The sequence below is a fragment of the Rhipicephalus sanguineus genome, chromosome 4, assembly GCF_013339695.2.
Source record: "Rhipicephalus sanguineus isolate Rsan-2018 chromosome 4, BIME_Rsan_1.4, whole genome shotgun sequence".
Lineage (NCBI taxonomy): Eukaryota > Metazoa > Arthropoda > Arachnida > Ixodida > Ixodidae > Rhipicephalus > Rhipicephalus sanguineus.
The window spans coordinates 92,836,973-92,852,183 of NC_051179.1; the positions used below are offsets into that span (position 1 = coordinate 92,836,973).

At 45.8% G+C, this 15,211-nt stretch overlaps 1 protein-coding gene across 1 annotated transcript in view; it reads right to left on the reverse strand.

The window, feature by feature from the left end:
- Positions 1 to 4,907: 4,907 nt before the first annotated feature.
- LOC119390443 (mRNA export factor GLE1-like) overlaps positions 4,908 to 15,211 on the reverse strand; it is a 28,363-nt gene continuing 18,059 nt past the window's right edge. Inside the window, exons 10-11 of the mRNA XM_037658064.2 lie at positions 14,240 to 14,430; positions 4,908 to 5,742 (exon numbers count right to left, since the gene is read on the reverse strand). Of these exons, the coding sequence (XP_037513992.1) occupies positions 5,280 to 5,742; positions 14,240 to 14,430 (654 nt within the window). The 3' untranslated portion in view covers positions 4,908 to 5,279. The remainder of the gene's footprint in view (positions 5,743 to 14,239; positions 14,431 to 15,211) is intronic.

Consider the following 15,211-nt stretch of genomic DNA (forward strand, 5'->3'; position numbering starts at 1 on the left):
TTTCTGTGAGGTTCTCCATAAAGTGCGAGTACGTAAGACCTTAGCACATTTGATAGAAGAAAGCATGCGAGGGTCAGCCAAGAAGGATGGTGGCTTTCATGCATGCAGCCTTCTGGGCCACTGTGAAGGGACAAGTGATGAACAGAGTGGAAAGGGTGCGATGAGCGCTCAGTCACGGGGTGACATGCTAATGTTTCGAGGCAAGACCAAACTCCCTTGAAACGTGTTTCTGTGCAAGGCAGCATGATGGCTGCACTAGCTCTTCATACAGCTGAGTTCAAATGCTGCACAAGCTGAGATGGCATCGTGTGTACCTGTAGTCTGTTACAAGCTAAGAAAAAATTATACACTCCACCCATGAAAGCGCAGTGTGCCTGCCATCAACTTCTGTAAGATATTTGTGTCACTCAGTTTCCTTTTGCAACATAAGTGTGTACTATCCGCGTCAAATGAAACCCGAACACCGGCAAGCCTTCACAGTGGTATAGTGCGCGCCGTCCAGTTATCACCATGGACAGGGGCACATATGCGCAGTGTGGTCGAACCGAATGCGCGCACTTGTCACTGGTGATGACAGGACGGCGCGCACTATACCATTGCAAAGCCTTGCCGGTGTTCGGGTTTCATTTGACGCGAATAGTGCACAGCAGTCTACTGAAGAAGGGAACATCAGAGTGCGCGGCGGCCGCTCGGCACCACTGCTGACCAATGGCTGCAACGAGTTTTGCACTTGCACAGTGTTCTTTCATCGTGTGAACGGTGCGCTTCGTGATGATTCAATATGCGGCAGCAGTGGACACAGCGAAAGACCAACACTCGCAGCGCGCACTGCGCATGCGCAAAACTCTTTGCGACTGCCGGCCAGCAGTGGAGCAGAGTGGCCGCCACACGCCCCGATGTTCCCTTTCACAGTGGACAGTTGTATACTTACTTTTTGCAATGTACATGTTATAACATAACTGAAAATAAAAATTCACCATATCTGTCTGAAATGCACTTAACCTCTAACAGAGCGAAATTCTCAATATATAACGAAGTATTTCAGTACGTATACTGACTTCACAGAATGCCATATGTTCTCAGCCTTAACACAACGGAGCATGTTTATTCGCGATTTCAATTTATCGAAGTTTTACTGCTACTGCCCAGGAATCTGAGGCAATAAACTGAAACTTCAACTGATGCCAGTGGTCATATGGTTGACTTGCACATGCTTTATCTGAACACTTCATTCAAATTGTGCGCTTCGTGACAGCGAGCAGCCGCATAAGTGTCGCAGCATGTTTTCCAGTAGCAGCTGCGGGAAAACCACGCACTCCATGGTGCTCCCAAGTGCTCCCCGTCTTCGTAGCTGAGGAGAGGATGTGGCTAATTCGTGGCATGCAGGAACTGTGGCCCAGCATATCGCTGTACCGTCTCTACGCTGCAGTAGTGGGCGCAAGGCTCAGATTTTGACACGTGGGCACAGCAGTCGTCGTGATGGAATTAGTTTTTTTTCTTTGCGTTTCCTGCTTGAATAGGCACCATCGACTGACCAGAGGGCACTGCCTTTGCAAACCTTGCATTTGTCGAGTTGTGAAAGTTCCAGCCAAGTCTAATAAATTTAATTGTGGGAGCACTTGGCAATAAAGGTAAGCCTATAGACTTTACAAACCTTGCATTTGTCGAGCTGTGAAAGTTCCAGCCAAGTTTGATAAATTTCATTGTGGGAACATTTGGCCATAAAGGTAAGCCTATAACCTTTGCAAACCTTGAATTTTGTTGAGCTGTGAAAGTTCCTGCCAAGTCTAATAAATATCATTGTCTGAGCATTTTGGCCAAGAAGGTAAGCCTTTGCAGATCTATTTTTAAATGTTTCAGCCAATATTATTAAATTTGGTAGCAGGTGCACTTTTGGCCAAAAAAATGTAAGCCGTGGTTGCCGGATATGAGTCAGTTCAACAAATTTCTTTATTACGTTATTGAAATGTTTTTTTTTTTCGTACTGACACATTATTTGAACATTCTTGCGGTCCTTTTTCTGTAAAAATGAATCTTTTGACCTCTCTATACTTTCCATGAAATTTCCATGTTCAACTTAACAAAGTTTCGACAGAGCAAAGTAAATTGCCAATTTTAATGACTTTGCTATAGAGAGGCTTAACAGTATTGCATTTGGCTAAGTGCTGACGCTGGAATAACTGACAAAATTTGCTGGCGGGGTTCAAGTTTTCGACCTAAATCCAGTGGCATGAACCTACATTTGTATGGAAGAGTCAACTAGTATTTGTTACAAGCAAAGCTAGCTGACATCACAATATTGAACAAATGTACAGGTCGGTCCACTGTTAAAGGGAACAATTGCATTCAGGGCATGTCAGGATATCGCTCTCTTGCAACAGTACAGTGGCTTAGATTTACATAAGACTACTGGTGGTTGACAATTCCGACTCCCTTTGACAGACCAGTACCTTGAACAAACAACGTTCCCACATCCACTTGGAATGAGGGGGCCAGCAAAATGAAGGGGGCTCATTCGAGTGTTCCCTTTAACAGTGGACCGACCTGTACATGGATGGGGCATCTATGTGAATTCCTTTGGCGTGGGATTGCAACGGCTTAGGTTGGAAGTTATATTTTTTTAGAGGTGTGCGAATATTCGAAATTTCGAATATTTTTCGAATAGTGTTTGTTATTCCATTCGATTCGCACTGGAATTTTACTATTCGAACTATTCGAACTTCCCAAAAACAAATACAGTCAACGTCCGATTGAAAGTCCCCCCTTCAGATTTTTAATATGCTTCACCTCATTACACTCTCGTATTGCGGCAAAGCTGCCTTTCAAGCTCCGTCACAGTCGAACTTTGCCAAGAGACGGTCAACGTCCGATTGGAAGTGGTCCCTAGATTTCCAATATGCTTCACCTCATCACACCCTGGTATTGCGGCAAAGCTGCCTTTCAAGCTCCGGGACAGTCGAACTTTGCCAAGACAGTCAACGTCCGATTGGAAGTGGTTCCTAGATTTTCAATATGCTTCACCTCATCACACCCCGGTATTGCGGCAAAGCTGCCTTTCAAGCTCCGTTACGGTCGAACTTTGCCAAGACACAGTCAACGTCCGATTGGAAGTGGTCCCTAGATTTTCAATATGCTTCACCTCATTACACCCCGGTATAGCGGCAAAGCTGTCTTTCGAGCTTTGCTACGGTCGCAAATGTACTAACTCAAGAAAACGCTGGTTCCAACATGGAGATGAAAGATGTGGCAAAGGTGGGGGCTCAATGCTGTTTCGGACCCCAAATTTGGGCAGGAAGTCCGAAAAATCGGAAGCCGAAGCTTTTTAGCATCCAAAATTTCAGATGTTCTTATATATCAACGTCTACGAGGCAGATTTGGAACTCCGGACTTGAAGGGAGCACACCCTTGTCCGCCACATCACTTGGGCTTCCACACAAGTTGAAAGAGGAGAAGAGGCTGAGGAAATGGCATCTTTGCCTATCACGTGTAAAGTGTTGTCGGCAACACTTTGGTTGCACCAAATCATGTACATAAATAGAATCCGGCCTCTACATTGCCTCATTCTTGATAAGAAAGCTATGAAACACCACCCCTCCAGTGCTTCATCAACCTAGCGAAACGAAACACTTTCATGTTGCTATCTCATAAGAATATGCTCAGGAATCCTTTCTAACTTCTTTATCTGCAATTTCGCTTCGAAGTATTCGAAAAATATACTAGAAATATTCGAGAAATATTAGAAAAATATTCGATTCGATTCGCACTCACACTTCAATATTCGAATTCGCTTCGCACCCGAAATTTTGCTATTCGCACAGCTCTAATTTTTTTCCTTGGTTGCAATTGAATATAAGGCTGTAAGTTGAGTTACTACCATGTTTCATGGATGCGTTAAAATGAAAGGCATTCAAAATATTTGCTCACCCCTGCTGCTGCTTGGACCAGCACTGCAACAGTGACTGCAGGATCCATTTTTCGGGCAAAAATAAAAATTTTTTTTTTTGCAAATCTGAGCTTGCTCTGTGGCATTCGCTGTTTAGGGAACACTTACGAAACATGGTGGTACTGGCACAATACACACATTTGTTGAAGGCACATATACTTACCAATGCCACGCTACGCTACCTACTACTTGAATGAGACAGCGATCACATGGTCTTCACTTCCACATATTCCAGGGCGTGGCTTGAATGAGACCATCCTAATGATTGTGCACCAAAACTGGCTCTTTTGACAATTTAATTAGTCTTGTAATTGAATTGGTTCAAGAGTATAAGAACAAGTGTAAAAGCCTAAATTGCTGCAGTCCCATCATTTAGAAGAAAGCTTTGCTAATAATTTAACACTGCCACTTCCAATAACAACATCTCCATGCCAACACCACAAAGCTTGCTAAGTATTCACTATGAACATAAAATAGTACACATTCCAGCAAAACATGCACACAGCGAAAGGAATCCTAATCGGCATTTCCAATGGAGTATTGCTGTAAACATCTAAAGAAAACGTGTTCAGGCCTTCTAAGAACAGGCCTGCTGGATGCATGCGAAGGGCTAGATGCATTTTTCGCTGCACCTACAGCTTTTAAAAAGTGCGAATTGGTCCATTTTTGATGTTTCGTTGACTTTGCTGAACCACTGTTTGGGTCAGGATCGAATATGTTATCCTAATACTGCTAGTAAGATTTCATCACCACCAGCAACACATCTGCCCAAGGATGCTTTCCCTTCAATAATAGAAGGCAGTTAAAGCATACATCCAAATTTGAGCACATCTTCGTGTGCACTGGCAGCAAACTGTAGCTCTAACCGTGGTGACCAAACTATGTAGTGAAAAGCCGAGTCTTTGGCTAATGAGCAATAAAGTAACTCATAGGTTTCAATGATGGCTGCATACTGTCCAACATGTGATGCGCGCAGAATTCTTGTCGAATGCATCAGGTAAAATGTGCCAAGATGCTGGTCATACCCACTACTCTGTAGTGGAAGGTGTACGATTACAGTACCGGCCAGACAAAACTTTTAACGTCGAAGCAGTGGTCACAACACTTAAAATTGGTCCTACCATCTGGCAGCAATTTACCACAGTCACAGCTTATGCACCAATAATAAGAGGCAGCAAGTTAGCTTTTGCATGTGTGTCTTGCCGTTGTCATACAGCAGTAGGACAAATGACAGGAGAGGTGGACTTGGGGGACAGACTTTGATCCTGTCGGTCAAGGGCGACACTGGAGGCACCCCTCACGTAGCCTTTGGAAGTCTACGCCTGGCAGCTTTGGCTCACTTCCATGCTTGGGCTCCGAGGCTACCCTCCGGCCGAGCCAAGTGTCCCTTGCGGAGCACCTGTTGCAGCAACGCTTCCAGCCGCGAAATGGGGCCGCTCGACGTCTTCACGAGTTGCTTGAGACGCGGAAAGTAGTCCTTGCAGAGCACGTGCAGGACCTTGCGGAACTGGCGGCCGTAGTCCCGTGCCAGCGCCCAGCCGGCCACCTCCAGGAAAGTGCAGATCAGCGTGGCTGCAAAGTCGGGGTCCTCAGTCGGCGTGTTCAGGAACATTGCCAGCCACTGCCAGCCACGCTCCGACCCCGGCGGCTGGCGTGACCTGTCGCCGTCTGCAGGCTTGTGCCACGGGGGCAGTGGTGTTTGCAGCAGGGCAGCATACAGGCGCATGAGGCCCGTAATGCGCCTCAGGAACTGGCTCTCTGTCTCCAGGTTGTTTTCGGTGCACTTGTAGCCACACAACCTGCGTGAAAAGATTTGACAGAAATCGTTGTCTAAGAAACATTCTTACAGGAATCTACAGATTTCAGACAGTCCATTTGCAGAACAGTTTAATTTTGTCACAACCTTCTACCATAACAGCTTCAGGATGAGAAAGCCACAGCATAAAATTCCACAAAACCTGCAGTACTTGAGAATGAATGTTACATTCTAGAAACTGCAAGAAGTAGAATTTTAATTTGAGAGGAGCTCAAGAAGTATAGCTGGGTGATTCCACGTAAGATCGAACAAACGATGGCTGGTCGACCTCTCAAATTTATTTCAAAATTTTATATATTATTGCCTGATAAGTGGAAAGAAGAGATCCGCAATTTGTTTTGCCGCGAAAAATTTTTTCGAACCACAGGAAATCAATAATGACGAAGAGGTGGAGTGGAGCGCTCATCCGCTCTGCTGTTTTGGCCAACTTTCGTTATGAATTGCACAAAATATATTAAAATTAGGTAGCTGAAATTTATTTACCTAAATATATGCATGTTTTTGCTTCTGCTCAGGTATTTTTAGTTTTTATGTGTAGTGTAGATGTTTTTATAAAAAACCTCAAAAATGGCCCAATCGGCAAAATTTTCTTTAATTTGAAGGTCTTTATCTCAGAAAGGCCTTGTAGCAGAGCGACAAAAATTCTGCATTACATTCTTCGCATGCTTATCTACCAAACTGCCAAATCTTGTATTTATATAACTTTTCAGTAAAGAGATATGATCGGGCTAAGTTCAAGAAAACACCGAACAATGGAAACTTCTGACGACAATTAAAAAAGAAACCCATTTTTTAAATTTCTTAAACTTTGTCCACTTATTCTCCTCCACATCAGCTTTCAAAATCATTAAAAACATGTTGCATAATGTCGTTGCACTAATAGTTACGGCCCCTCCAATGAGACCGTTAGGCAAGGATGGGCAATTCCGACTTCTTGCACAGCAAGTGTATCAAATGCAGGCAGGACTGAATTTCTTTTTATTAAAAGGCCAGCAGGTACCTAAAAAGGTGTCGCCGGCACTGAAGACGTTAATTTTGAAAATATTTGGTCACTGCAGAGGCCACGAGCGCGGGGCTACCGAGCAGGAGTGCGCGCACCCGAGATGCTCGTTGTAAGAGACGGCGCAGTGAGAGCTCGTTTTCGCGTCCTGAGACCGATTGAGTTCGAAACAGCAACACCTCTCGGGTGACATGAACGCACGTGCACCGGTAGTCGCAGTGATCTGGTTAATTGCGTCGATTTCTTTTTCAGGGGGCATAAGAATGTCATCGTTAAACTGTGCGTTTCGTGAAGATCTTTCATTGCAGTGGTAGCAAAAGCACGCGTAGCACAAGTAGTCCGTCTCACTGACAGTCACTGATCTTTCGGGCGTTAAACGTTCCTTCAAAGCATTTATGTCTAGGTCGGTAACTCTGCGAAATTTTGGCTTCTTTGCAATAATTAAAGGAGTACTGACACGATTTTGAGACATCGCAAAAGAGGCATTTTTTGCTTCGTTGGTATGCAGTGTCCACGCTGTCCACACACTGGAGTCGGAGAACACGTATAAAATATTTTCATTTAACTTTGAAGTTTTCGTCGCTGAGCATTTGCAAGCCAGCCACACTGCAAGGACATTATCCCGACAAGTCAAGACACTTCCTCCGAGTTCACGAGTTCTGCGTCCTGCATGCAGCCTAAATCGTAGAAATCACTGTCAGGGTCACTGGACGACGATTCACTCATCGTTGTCTATTGCACCACGAGCAGATGACGGATTTCCCGCGAGTACGTCGCGAATTTCTGTATCTCCGTGACGTCACACTGCTATGAAACGACACTGAGAAGCCACCCCCTTGATATCGAAACCGAAAGTGTCTTTTTAAGGTGGCGCTAATTAAAATATATAGGATGCATTCCCAGGCACAATAGTCGTTTTACGTTTCTCGACACCAGTATTTTTATTTAGAGCAACAATCCGAAATTTTTTAAAATTCGCGTCAGTACTCCTTTAAGCTTCTTGTGCTTCGAAAGGCAGTCTCCACAATACACTCATTCAGAGCTATACTTTCTCGTCATGAGACGCACAGGAGGAGTAGAGTAAGAGCAAAGCACAAGAACTATCCGCGCCGAATGAAGTGTGAACAGCGCACCGAACGAGCGGCCAGTTCACGCCGTCTGCTGCCGACATCTAATATAGACAAGCGCATCCGGTTACCGATAGTTTTGCTTTTCTTTTCTTGACAATCCATATTTTGCTTTGCCACTGGAGCGCCACGTTCATGCTTTCCACTGATCGCAACTGGCGCAGCGCAGTTTCTGTGGCAGCAGCGTGCGTGAAGCGAGCGCTCATAGCTCCCTTATAGAGTTTTCATCTTGCTTACACCTCCGCCGTGTTATCAGCGCCTAGCTGAGATGCGAACAGAGGGCGGATAGAATAGCGAAGCTCCAGTGCACATGCGTTCAAGTCACCCGAGAGGTGTTGCTGTTTCGAACTCAATCGGTCTGAGGACGCGAGAACGAGCTCTCACTGCGCCGTCTCTTACAACGAGCATCTCGGGTGCGCGCGCGCCTACTCGGTAGCTCCGCGCTCGTGGCCGCTGCAGTGACCAAATAATTTCAAAATTAACGTCTTCAGTCGCGGCGACACCTTTTTAGGCACCTGCTAACATTTTAATAAAAAGAAATTCAATCCTGCCTGCATTTGATACACTTGCTGTGCAAGAAGTCGGAATTGCCCATCCTTGCCTAACGGTCTCATTGGAGGGGCCGTAACTATTAGTGCAACGACATTATGCAACATGTTTTTAATGATTTTGAAAGCTGATGTGGAAGAGAATAAGTGGACAAAGTTTAAGAAATTTAAAAAATGGGGTTTTTTTTTAATTGTCGTCAGAAGTTTTCATTGTTCGGTGTTTTCTTGAACTTAGCCCGATCATATCTCTTTACTGAAAAGCTATATAAGTACAAGATTTGGCATTTTGGTAGATACGCATGCGAAGAACGTAATGCGGAATTTTTGTACCTCTGCTACAAGGATTTTCTGAGATACAGACCTTCAAAGTAAAGAAAATTTTGCCGATTGGGCCATTTTTGAGGTTTTTTATAAAAACATCTACACTACACATAAAAACTAAAAATACCTGAGCAGAAGCAAAAACATGCATATATTTAGGTAAATAAATTTCAGCTACCTAATTTTAATATATTTTGTGCAATTCATAACGAAAGTTGGCCAAAACAGCAGAGCGGATGAGCGCTCCACTCCACCTCTTCGTCATTATTGATTTCCTGTGGTTCGAAAAAATTTTTGGCAGCAAAACAAATTGCGGATCTCTTCTTTCCACTCATCAGGCAATAATATATAAAATTTTGAAATAAATTTGAGAGGTTGACCAGCCATCGTTTGTTCGATCTTACGTGGAATCACCCAGCTTCACTTTACATCCCGCATGCGAGCTACTAAGGCTTGCTCAATCATGTTCCTTTTCATATCACAGAAAATTACAAAAACTGTACAAAAGCTCCCACGAATGTCCAAGAAATTTCACGTGCAGACAGCTGTGTTTCAATGCGAACATTCAAGCAGCCCCCAATAAACAAACGTGCTATGCACAATGTTAACACTGACAAGCGCATCCATCTGGTGTCAAAACTGCAACTAGAAGCAAGCGAAGTTTTCACTGGCAGACACATTTGTGATTGGTTCACACAGCGCAAGGTAGGCAATTATCCTGACGGCAACTATACTACTACTCAACACCAGGGAGAGGGTTAGAGCATAGCGCTTTTTACTAAAGGGAAGTGTGATGCTAGTGTCTATGGGAGCTGCAAGCATGGCAGTTTGGCCAGCATGGACAGGAAGAGTAGCACACGGATTTGCACGAACTTTGTCATTATTGCCTTCATACAGCTTTGTGACTTTGCAAAGTGGTTGCATTAAACAAAACGCTGAGTTATAAATGAAATATGACAGATCTTGTTCCCTGGCCACTTAGTTCATAGTTCTCAGGAAAAAGATACAGCTCAGACCACTTATAACGTAACCGCTTACAGTGCAGCACCGGCTATAATGCGGTTTTTTCCGACTCCCGTTTACTCTCCCATAGAACTCCATGTATACGCTGTTGGGTTCACCGTCCACACCAATGAAAGGGGCTGCTCGTCGGAGTAGGGGTGGCTCAAAAACCCATTTATTAATAATACTTTAACGTTAGGGCAAGAAGGGTTAAACGCAAGAACAAGCTCAACCAAGTTCGAAGCACAACGTCCGTGCCGGTCCCCCTATCCTTGGCCCCAGCGGACCGCACGCCGCGCACACCCACGCAACTCTCGGCAGTTCGCCGGCAACACCCACCGGGTCGCTCGCTGGGCTGGCTTATAAATCCTTCGCACATGGATGCACATGCGCAGTGGCGCTCGTCGCTGCTTGCTATCACCGCTGCTGAAGGTGGGGGCGAGGGTTGCTATCCGCGATCCCCACAACGCATACCGCTTATTGTGCAGACCCCCGAGATGAGACCGGTTATAATGCGGCTGCCGGAACATTCTCAGAGATGCGAGGATGTGAGCGTGCTTCTCAGCGGAGATGCGCCGGCGGGGGAGAGAGCGGCGACGCAACACCCTCTAGACTTTAAGGCCTGAAGGCTGCCACCGTGACGTCACGAAGCGGCGGCGGCGGTTGCTCGCCACCGAGCAGCGAAGGCCTGCGTAGGGACGTCTGCTGTGCGCTTGTCTTGGCCTTTTCTTTCGTCAGTGTTCCTGTTTGGTGCTTAGGAATTCCCACCTCAGGAGTAAAGGAATTGCGTGCAAATATTTATGGTCAAATGAGCCTCACAAATTTTGACATATTTCTTTCTTTTGTGAATAAGTAAAAGACGTGTGTTTGCTCTGAGGAGTATCAAGCACTTAAACCGAGTTTTGCTGAGCTTATGCGCTGTATTTCACCTCGGTAGTAAACAGAAATAGATATATCAAATGTCCAGGAACTTCGCATAATTTTTGTTCATCGGTTCTTGGTTATACATCCGGCTGGTAGCACAAACTTGCGACTGATTGATATATCGGCCACACAAGAGCCCCAACACGTAGTCACGCCTCGAAGAAAATTATCTTCGCGTAATGCATTCAGGGAAGTTCGAATAAAAAAAAAAAGATTCATAGGAACAAGCTACCCTTCGACCTTAAGTAAAACTGCAAGGTTAACTGTTCGTGCGAAAATACGTAGGCTCCATACATTTGCCTTCTCGAGTTGCGCTTGCCAGTGATAGGGAAACTTATGGGCAGGTAATAAATGAAACAGAGGAAATCTTACACCAGGTCGCAAGCGTGCTTTATAAGCGAGAACGGGAGACTAATGGCATTTTGTCTGAACAACTTTATTTACAGCGTGGCCAAAGGCACTTCGAGATCTATTTCTAGCTGAGCGTTTCCAGCTTTCCCTTCTTTGATTTCGATTCAGCTTCTAAAACCATTTCTTGCGGCTAAAGACTTGTATGAGAGGATTCGTGCTGCACTGCAACTCTTGCTTCAGAACCAGCTGTCAAGCATGTCCATCGTCGCAGGTATTAAAATATGACGACTCGTCGTTGGTTAGGAGCTCCACGGTGAGGTCTGTAACCACTTGGTGCTGTTTCGAGAACTTTAAAGCACTTCTTGTTTTGACGATTGCTCCAGGACTTCATGATTATATGCGACAGCATTTACGACAAACAGCGCTAAAAGCAGGATACTTCCACGGTCCATTGCTCTGACGAGGTCAGTGCTTCTCTGCAACACAAACTGAAATTTCTTTATTCACTGTCGTTGCTTCTCTACATTTCTCACTCTTGAGTTTCTTCAAGGCGGCGTAGACAGCATACCCTGCCATATACACCAATACCGGGATAACGTCCGTCATGTTTTACAGCGTTTCCTCGGTGACAACTACGTTGCAGCAAGGCCGTGAACAGTTTGCTTCCCTCTGAAGGTCATGCCATTCCTCATCCTCGTCACTGGCGTTTCTAGAAGTGGCGACCGTCGTACTTCTAATCACGCTTGGAAGTATATGTAGAATATTCTGCAGGAAAACTCACCCTGAGGTTCTGTGAAGGAGTGAAGTTGTCACACGAAATCGCGCGCAGCCATTTTCAGCGCAGCTCCGCATCTTGGAAATCGAAAAACGCACACCTTGCACTTCAAGTCGTAATTGCTGCTGCACTGAAGGACACAGCACTTGTTCGGTTTGACGAATTCAATGCCCCACACACGCTTCAGCACGCACGAAGTTCTCCCAATTTAGAAAAAACGGCACACTGCACTGACAGAACCGACGTACCACGTGTGGCAGCAAGAAACATACTGACGTGCCGGTGTGCCGCCGCACTACTCGCCCTCCGTCATTAAATATAGCGCGCTTTTGAGTTGAAAGTTATCTCGCTAGGTGCTGATATTTCATTTAAAGATAACTCTCATAGGGTTATTGCAGGTTTCTTCCGCCGATTGTATTTGTTTATTCAGAAAAATGGCGCGACTTTCTTAATGACGACCAGTGACACGTGTTTCGAGTTGTATCCATCCGCGTTTGAGCGGGCCACCGGTACCACCGGGAACGGGGGAAACCGGATTCCCGCTGCCGTCGAGGCCTCCACTTGGTGACGTCAGCACTTCGAATGCGGAGAGCGAGTCTAGAGGGTGTTGGGCGACGGCATTACAAAGGAGGAGGGGTCGCGGAACGAACGAACAAGGAGCGGGGGGAGAAAAAAAAAGGGGATGGCTGTGGGGGACAGCAGCCCGGCGCAGGTGCGTGGTGTGAGGAGGGGGGAGCGGTTGCGCGGCCGACGGAGAAGCCTTTGCCCCCTTCGGCCGCTTGACATGCGCGCCGTGCGCGCTTCGTCGTTGCTTCGTCGTCGAGCGCAGATATCGCGCGTGCAACCTCGATTCCCCCGCAAGTAACAATGCTTTAAGACGCGATTGAGCTTTCGCCTTTGCCACCAACAGGCGGACTTACAAGCTTGAAAGACTTTTTCAGGATAGTTGCCGCGGCTGTTCTCCCGATCGAACCGAAACTTCGTTTCACGCGTGATGCCCTCGGTTTAGCTCGCGAGTGCGATCTCTTCTACTCCCGATCTCCGTGTTGCCTAGGGCAAGCTTCTCGCGGTGGCATGCCAAGTTGCAACGCGCACGCTAGGCCTAACGAGCGCTAGCTGCCATGTCGGCGGCCGCGGACTACAGAAGTTGCGGTTTGGTGCCGAGTCAATGAAACATTTTGCAATTGTTGCATTTAGAAGGAGTGACTTACATCTTTTACGAAAACGCGGGCGTGCATGTGAAACACTCGAGTGGTGGTTTGTGGTCGCCACCGTTTTCGACATCGCGGACGCGCAGTGTGTTACCGCGGCGACTTCCCGTGACGGCGCATTTTTTCCGCGTTCGTTATGTCGGCACCGCAGGTCCGCGGACGCTAACAGTTCAACATTTTCAAATGTAAGCAGATGCAAACTTACGCCCCAGTCGCATGCCGCGATAGTCGGAATCGCGCGCCTGCCTGTTGGTCGTGTTTTGTACACGTGCAACCTTTCAAAAATGTTGTTTTGGTTATAGTGCGGTACCGCTTATAGTGCGGATATTCGCGACTCCGGCGACTTAAGTTATAAGTGGTCTATGCACAGTAAAAAATGACAAATGATCAAGAGGGTAAAGAGGGCAGATGAGCACGATGTGCTAGTCCCTGTTCTCATTGATGTCTGTATTGAAGAGTATATTTTTCGTAACCATAAATGCAATAATTTGTGATGACTATGTATGTACAGTGCTCATGGAATGAAATGCAACATCGAAACTAAGTATAGCAACTGGTACGAGCGATTGCTGGAGATAACCATGCCATGTTACTAAGAATCTAGCCACGAAAGGCTATGTTGGCTTTCATGTAAGTGTGCAAGCTGACCTCATGCTGATGTGACACAAACTAAAAATGGTGAAAACAAGAGTATCATGTGCATTATTGAGCCCTAAATTGACAGTTTTCATTCTATGAGTGCCGTAGATCTTACTGCATTCTGCATTTGAAAATTAGGATTGCTAAGCATGATAAATGTAGATAAGGTGTAGTAAATATTGTCACAAGAACTTTTGAAGTTACCGGCACAAAAAACTACTACGATAAACGCCCATGTTACTACTAAACATCATTCCCACGCTAGCTGAAACATTGCAGCTTCAGAGTTCTCTTTAATATTTTAGCAGAGAACCTTACTGGCTATATGGCAGTCATGTCCCACGGCATGACAGGCAGCAATGACCAAAACTTCAATACTTTACCGAAATAAGAACTTCACTGACGAAATAAAAAGGAATAATTTCTTTCTTTTACTTCCCCTACAGCCCATATTGTACTAACTTCATTGTACAGTGGAGTTGGCAACTTCATGCGTCAAGCGAACAACAGGGCCTGCCGACCAGCCATCAGGCTGCACTTATCTGCTACGGCACGCTTATCGAGACGTAGACGTGCACCAACCTGAGGTATTCACTCTCCGAGGCGGCCATACTGCGGCTGAAGAAGACGGGCACCAGAGCAGGGCAGCGCATGTAGAAGTGTCCCAGCAGAAGGTCGCCCAGGTCGGGGTAGCGGCACCAGAGGCCCACTGCCAGTGCCGCCACGGGAAAGGCAGTCTCTTCATTGGACACAATCTGCTCTTCACCTTGCAGCTGGGAGAGAGGCAACAATGCGATGCTCAAACACTCAGCTGGTGCAGCTAATCACGTGCACGAATCTAACAACGCTTTCAGGAGTGTGGGATGTCTGCCATCACTAAAGCAGCACTGACTCATGTACTGTTAGAAAACATGGATTCCAGGGCCAACAAAGGACTCATGACTGCAAGCATCTATGTAAATGAATGGGGTATACAAACAAGAAATAAAGCCTTTGTCACCAACACCTTTGGTTCAGCTTTCATCAATTTTACTGAGCAAGCAGAAAAAATTTGTGGGATGGTAAACGAAGGAGCAAACGCAGTTTTGTGGAGGAGAACAGCAGCACAAAGGAGCCCGCTCGGCCAAGGGTGCCCAGTAACTCATTCATCTGCCTGCACCCACAGAACGCCGTGTTTACTACTTGTATGGATTATCAATAATTCAAAAGAGCTGCATTACTGTCACATCGTGTCTACATGGCTTGCTCAGTGTTCATTCCAGCTACACTGCAGTGACTTAGTATTCCTCGGAAAGTTGCACGGTGCTTATTATCAGCGGTACAATCCACAATTTCATGATTTAAACGTAATTACTTTTTAAAGTGGGCATGGCTCAATGGCAGACACAAACATAACCTTACTCAGCCAATGCAATCACACTTCAAGAATCTTTCAACACAAGCATTGATTGACATTTGTTCCACATGCAAGTTATGCAGTACACTCAAAAGCACCAATAATGAACAGCAGAGATAATGAACCAATACTTTATGTAGTAAAAAAAAAGAATAATG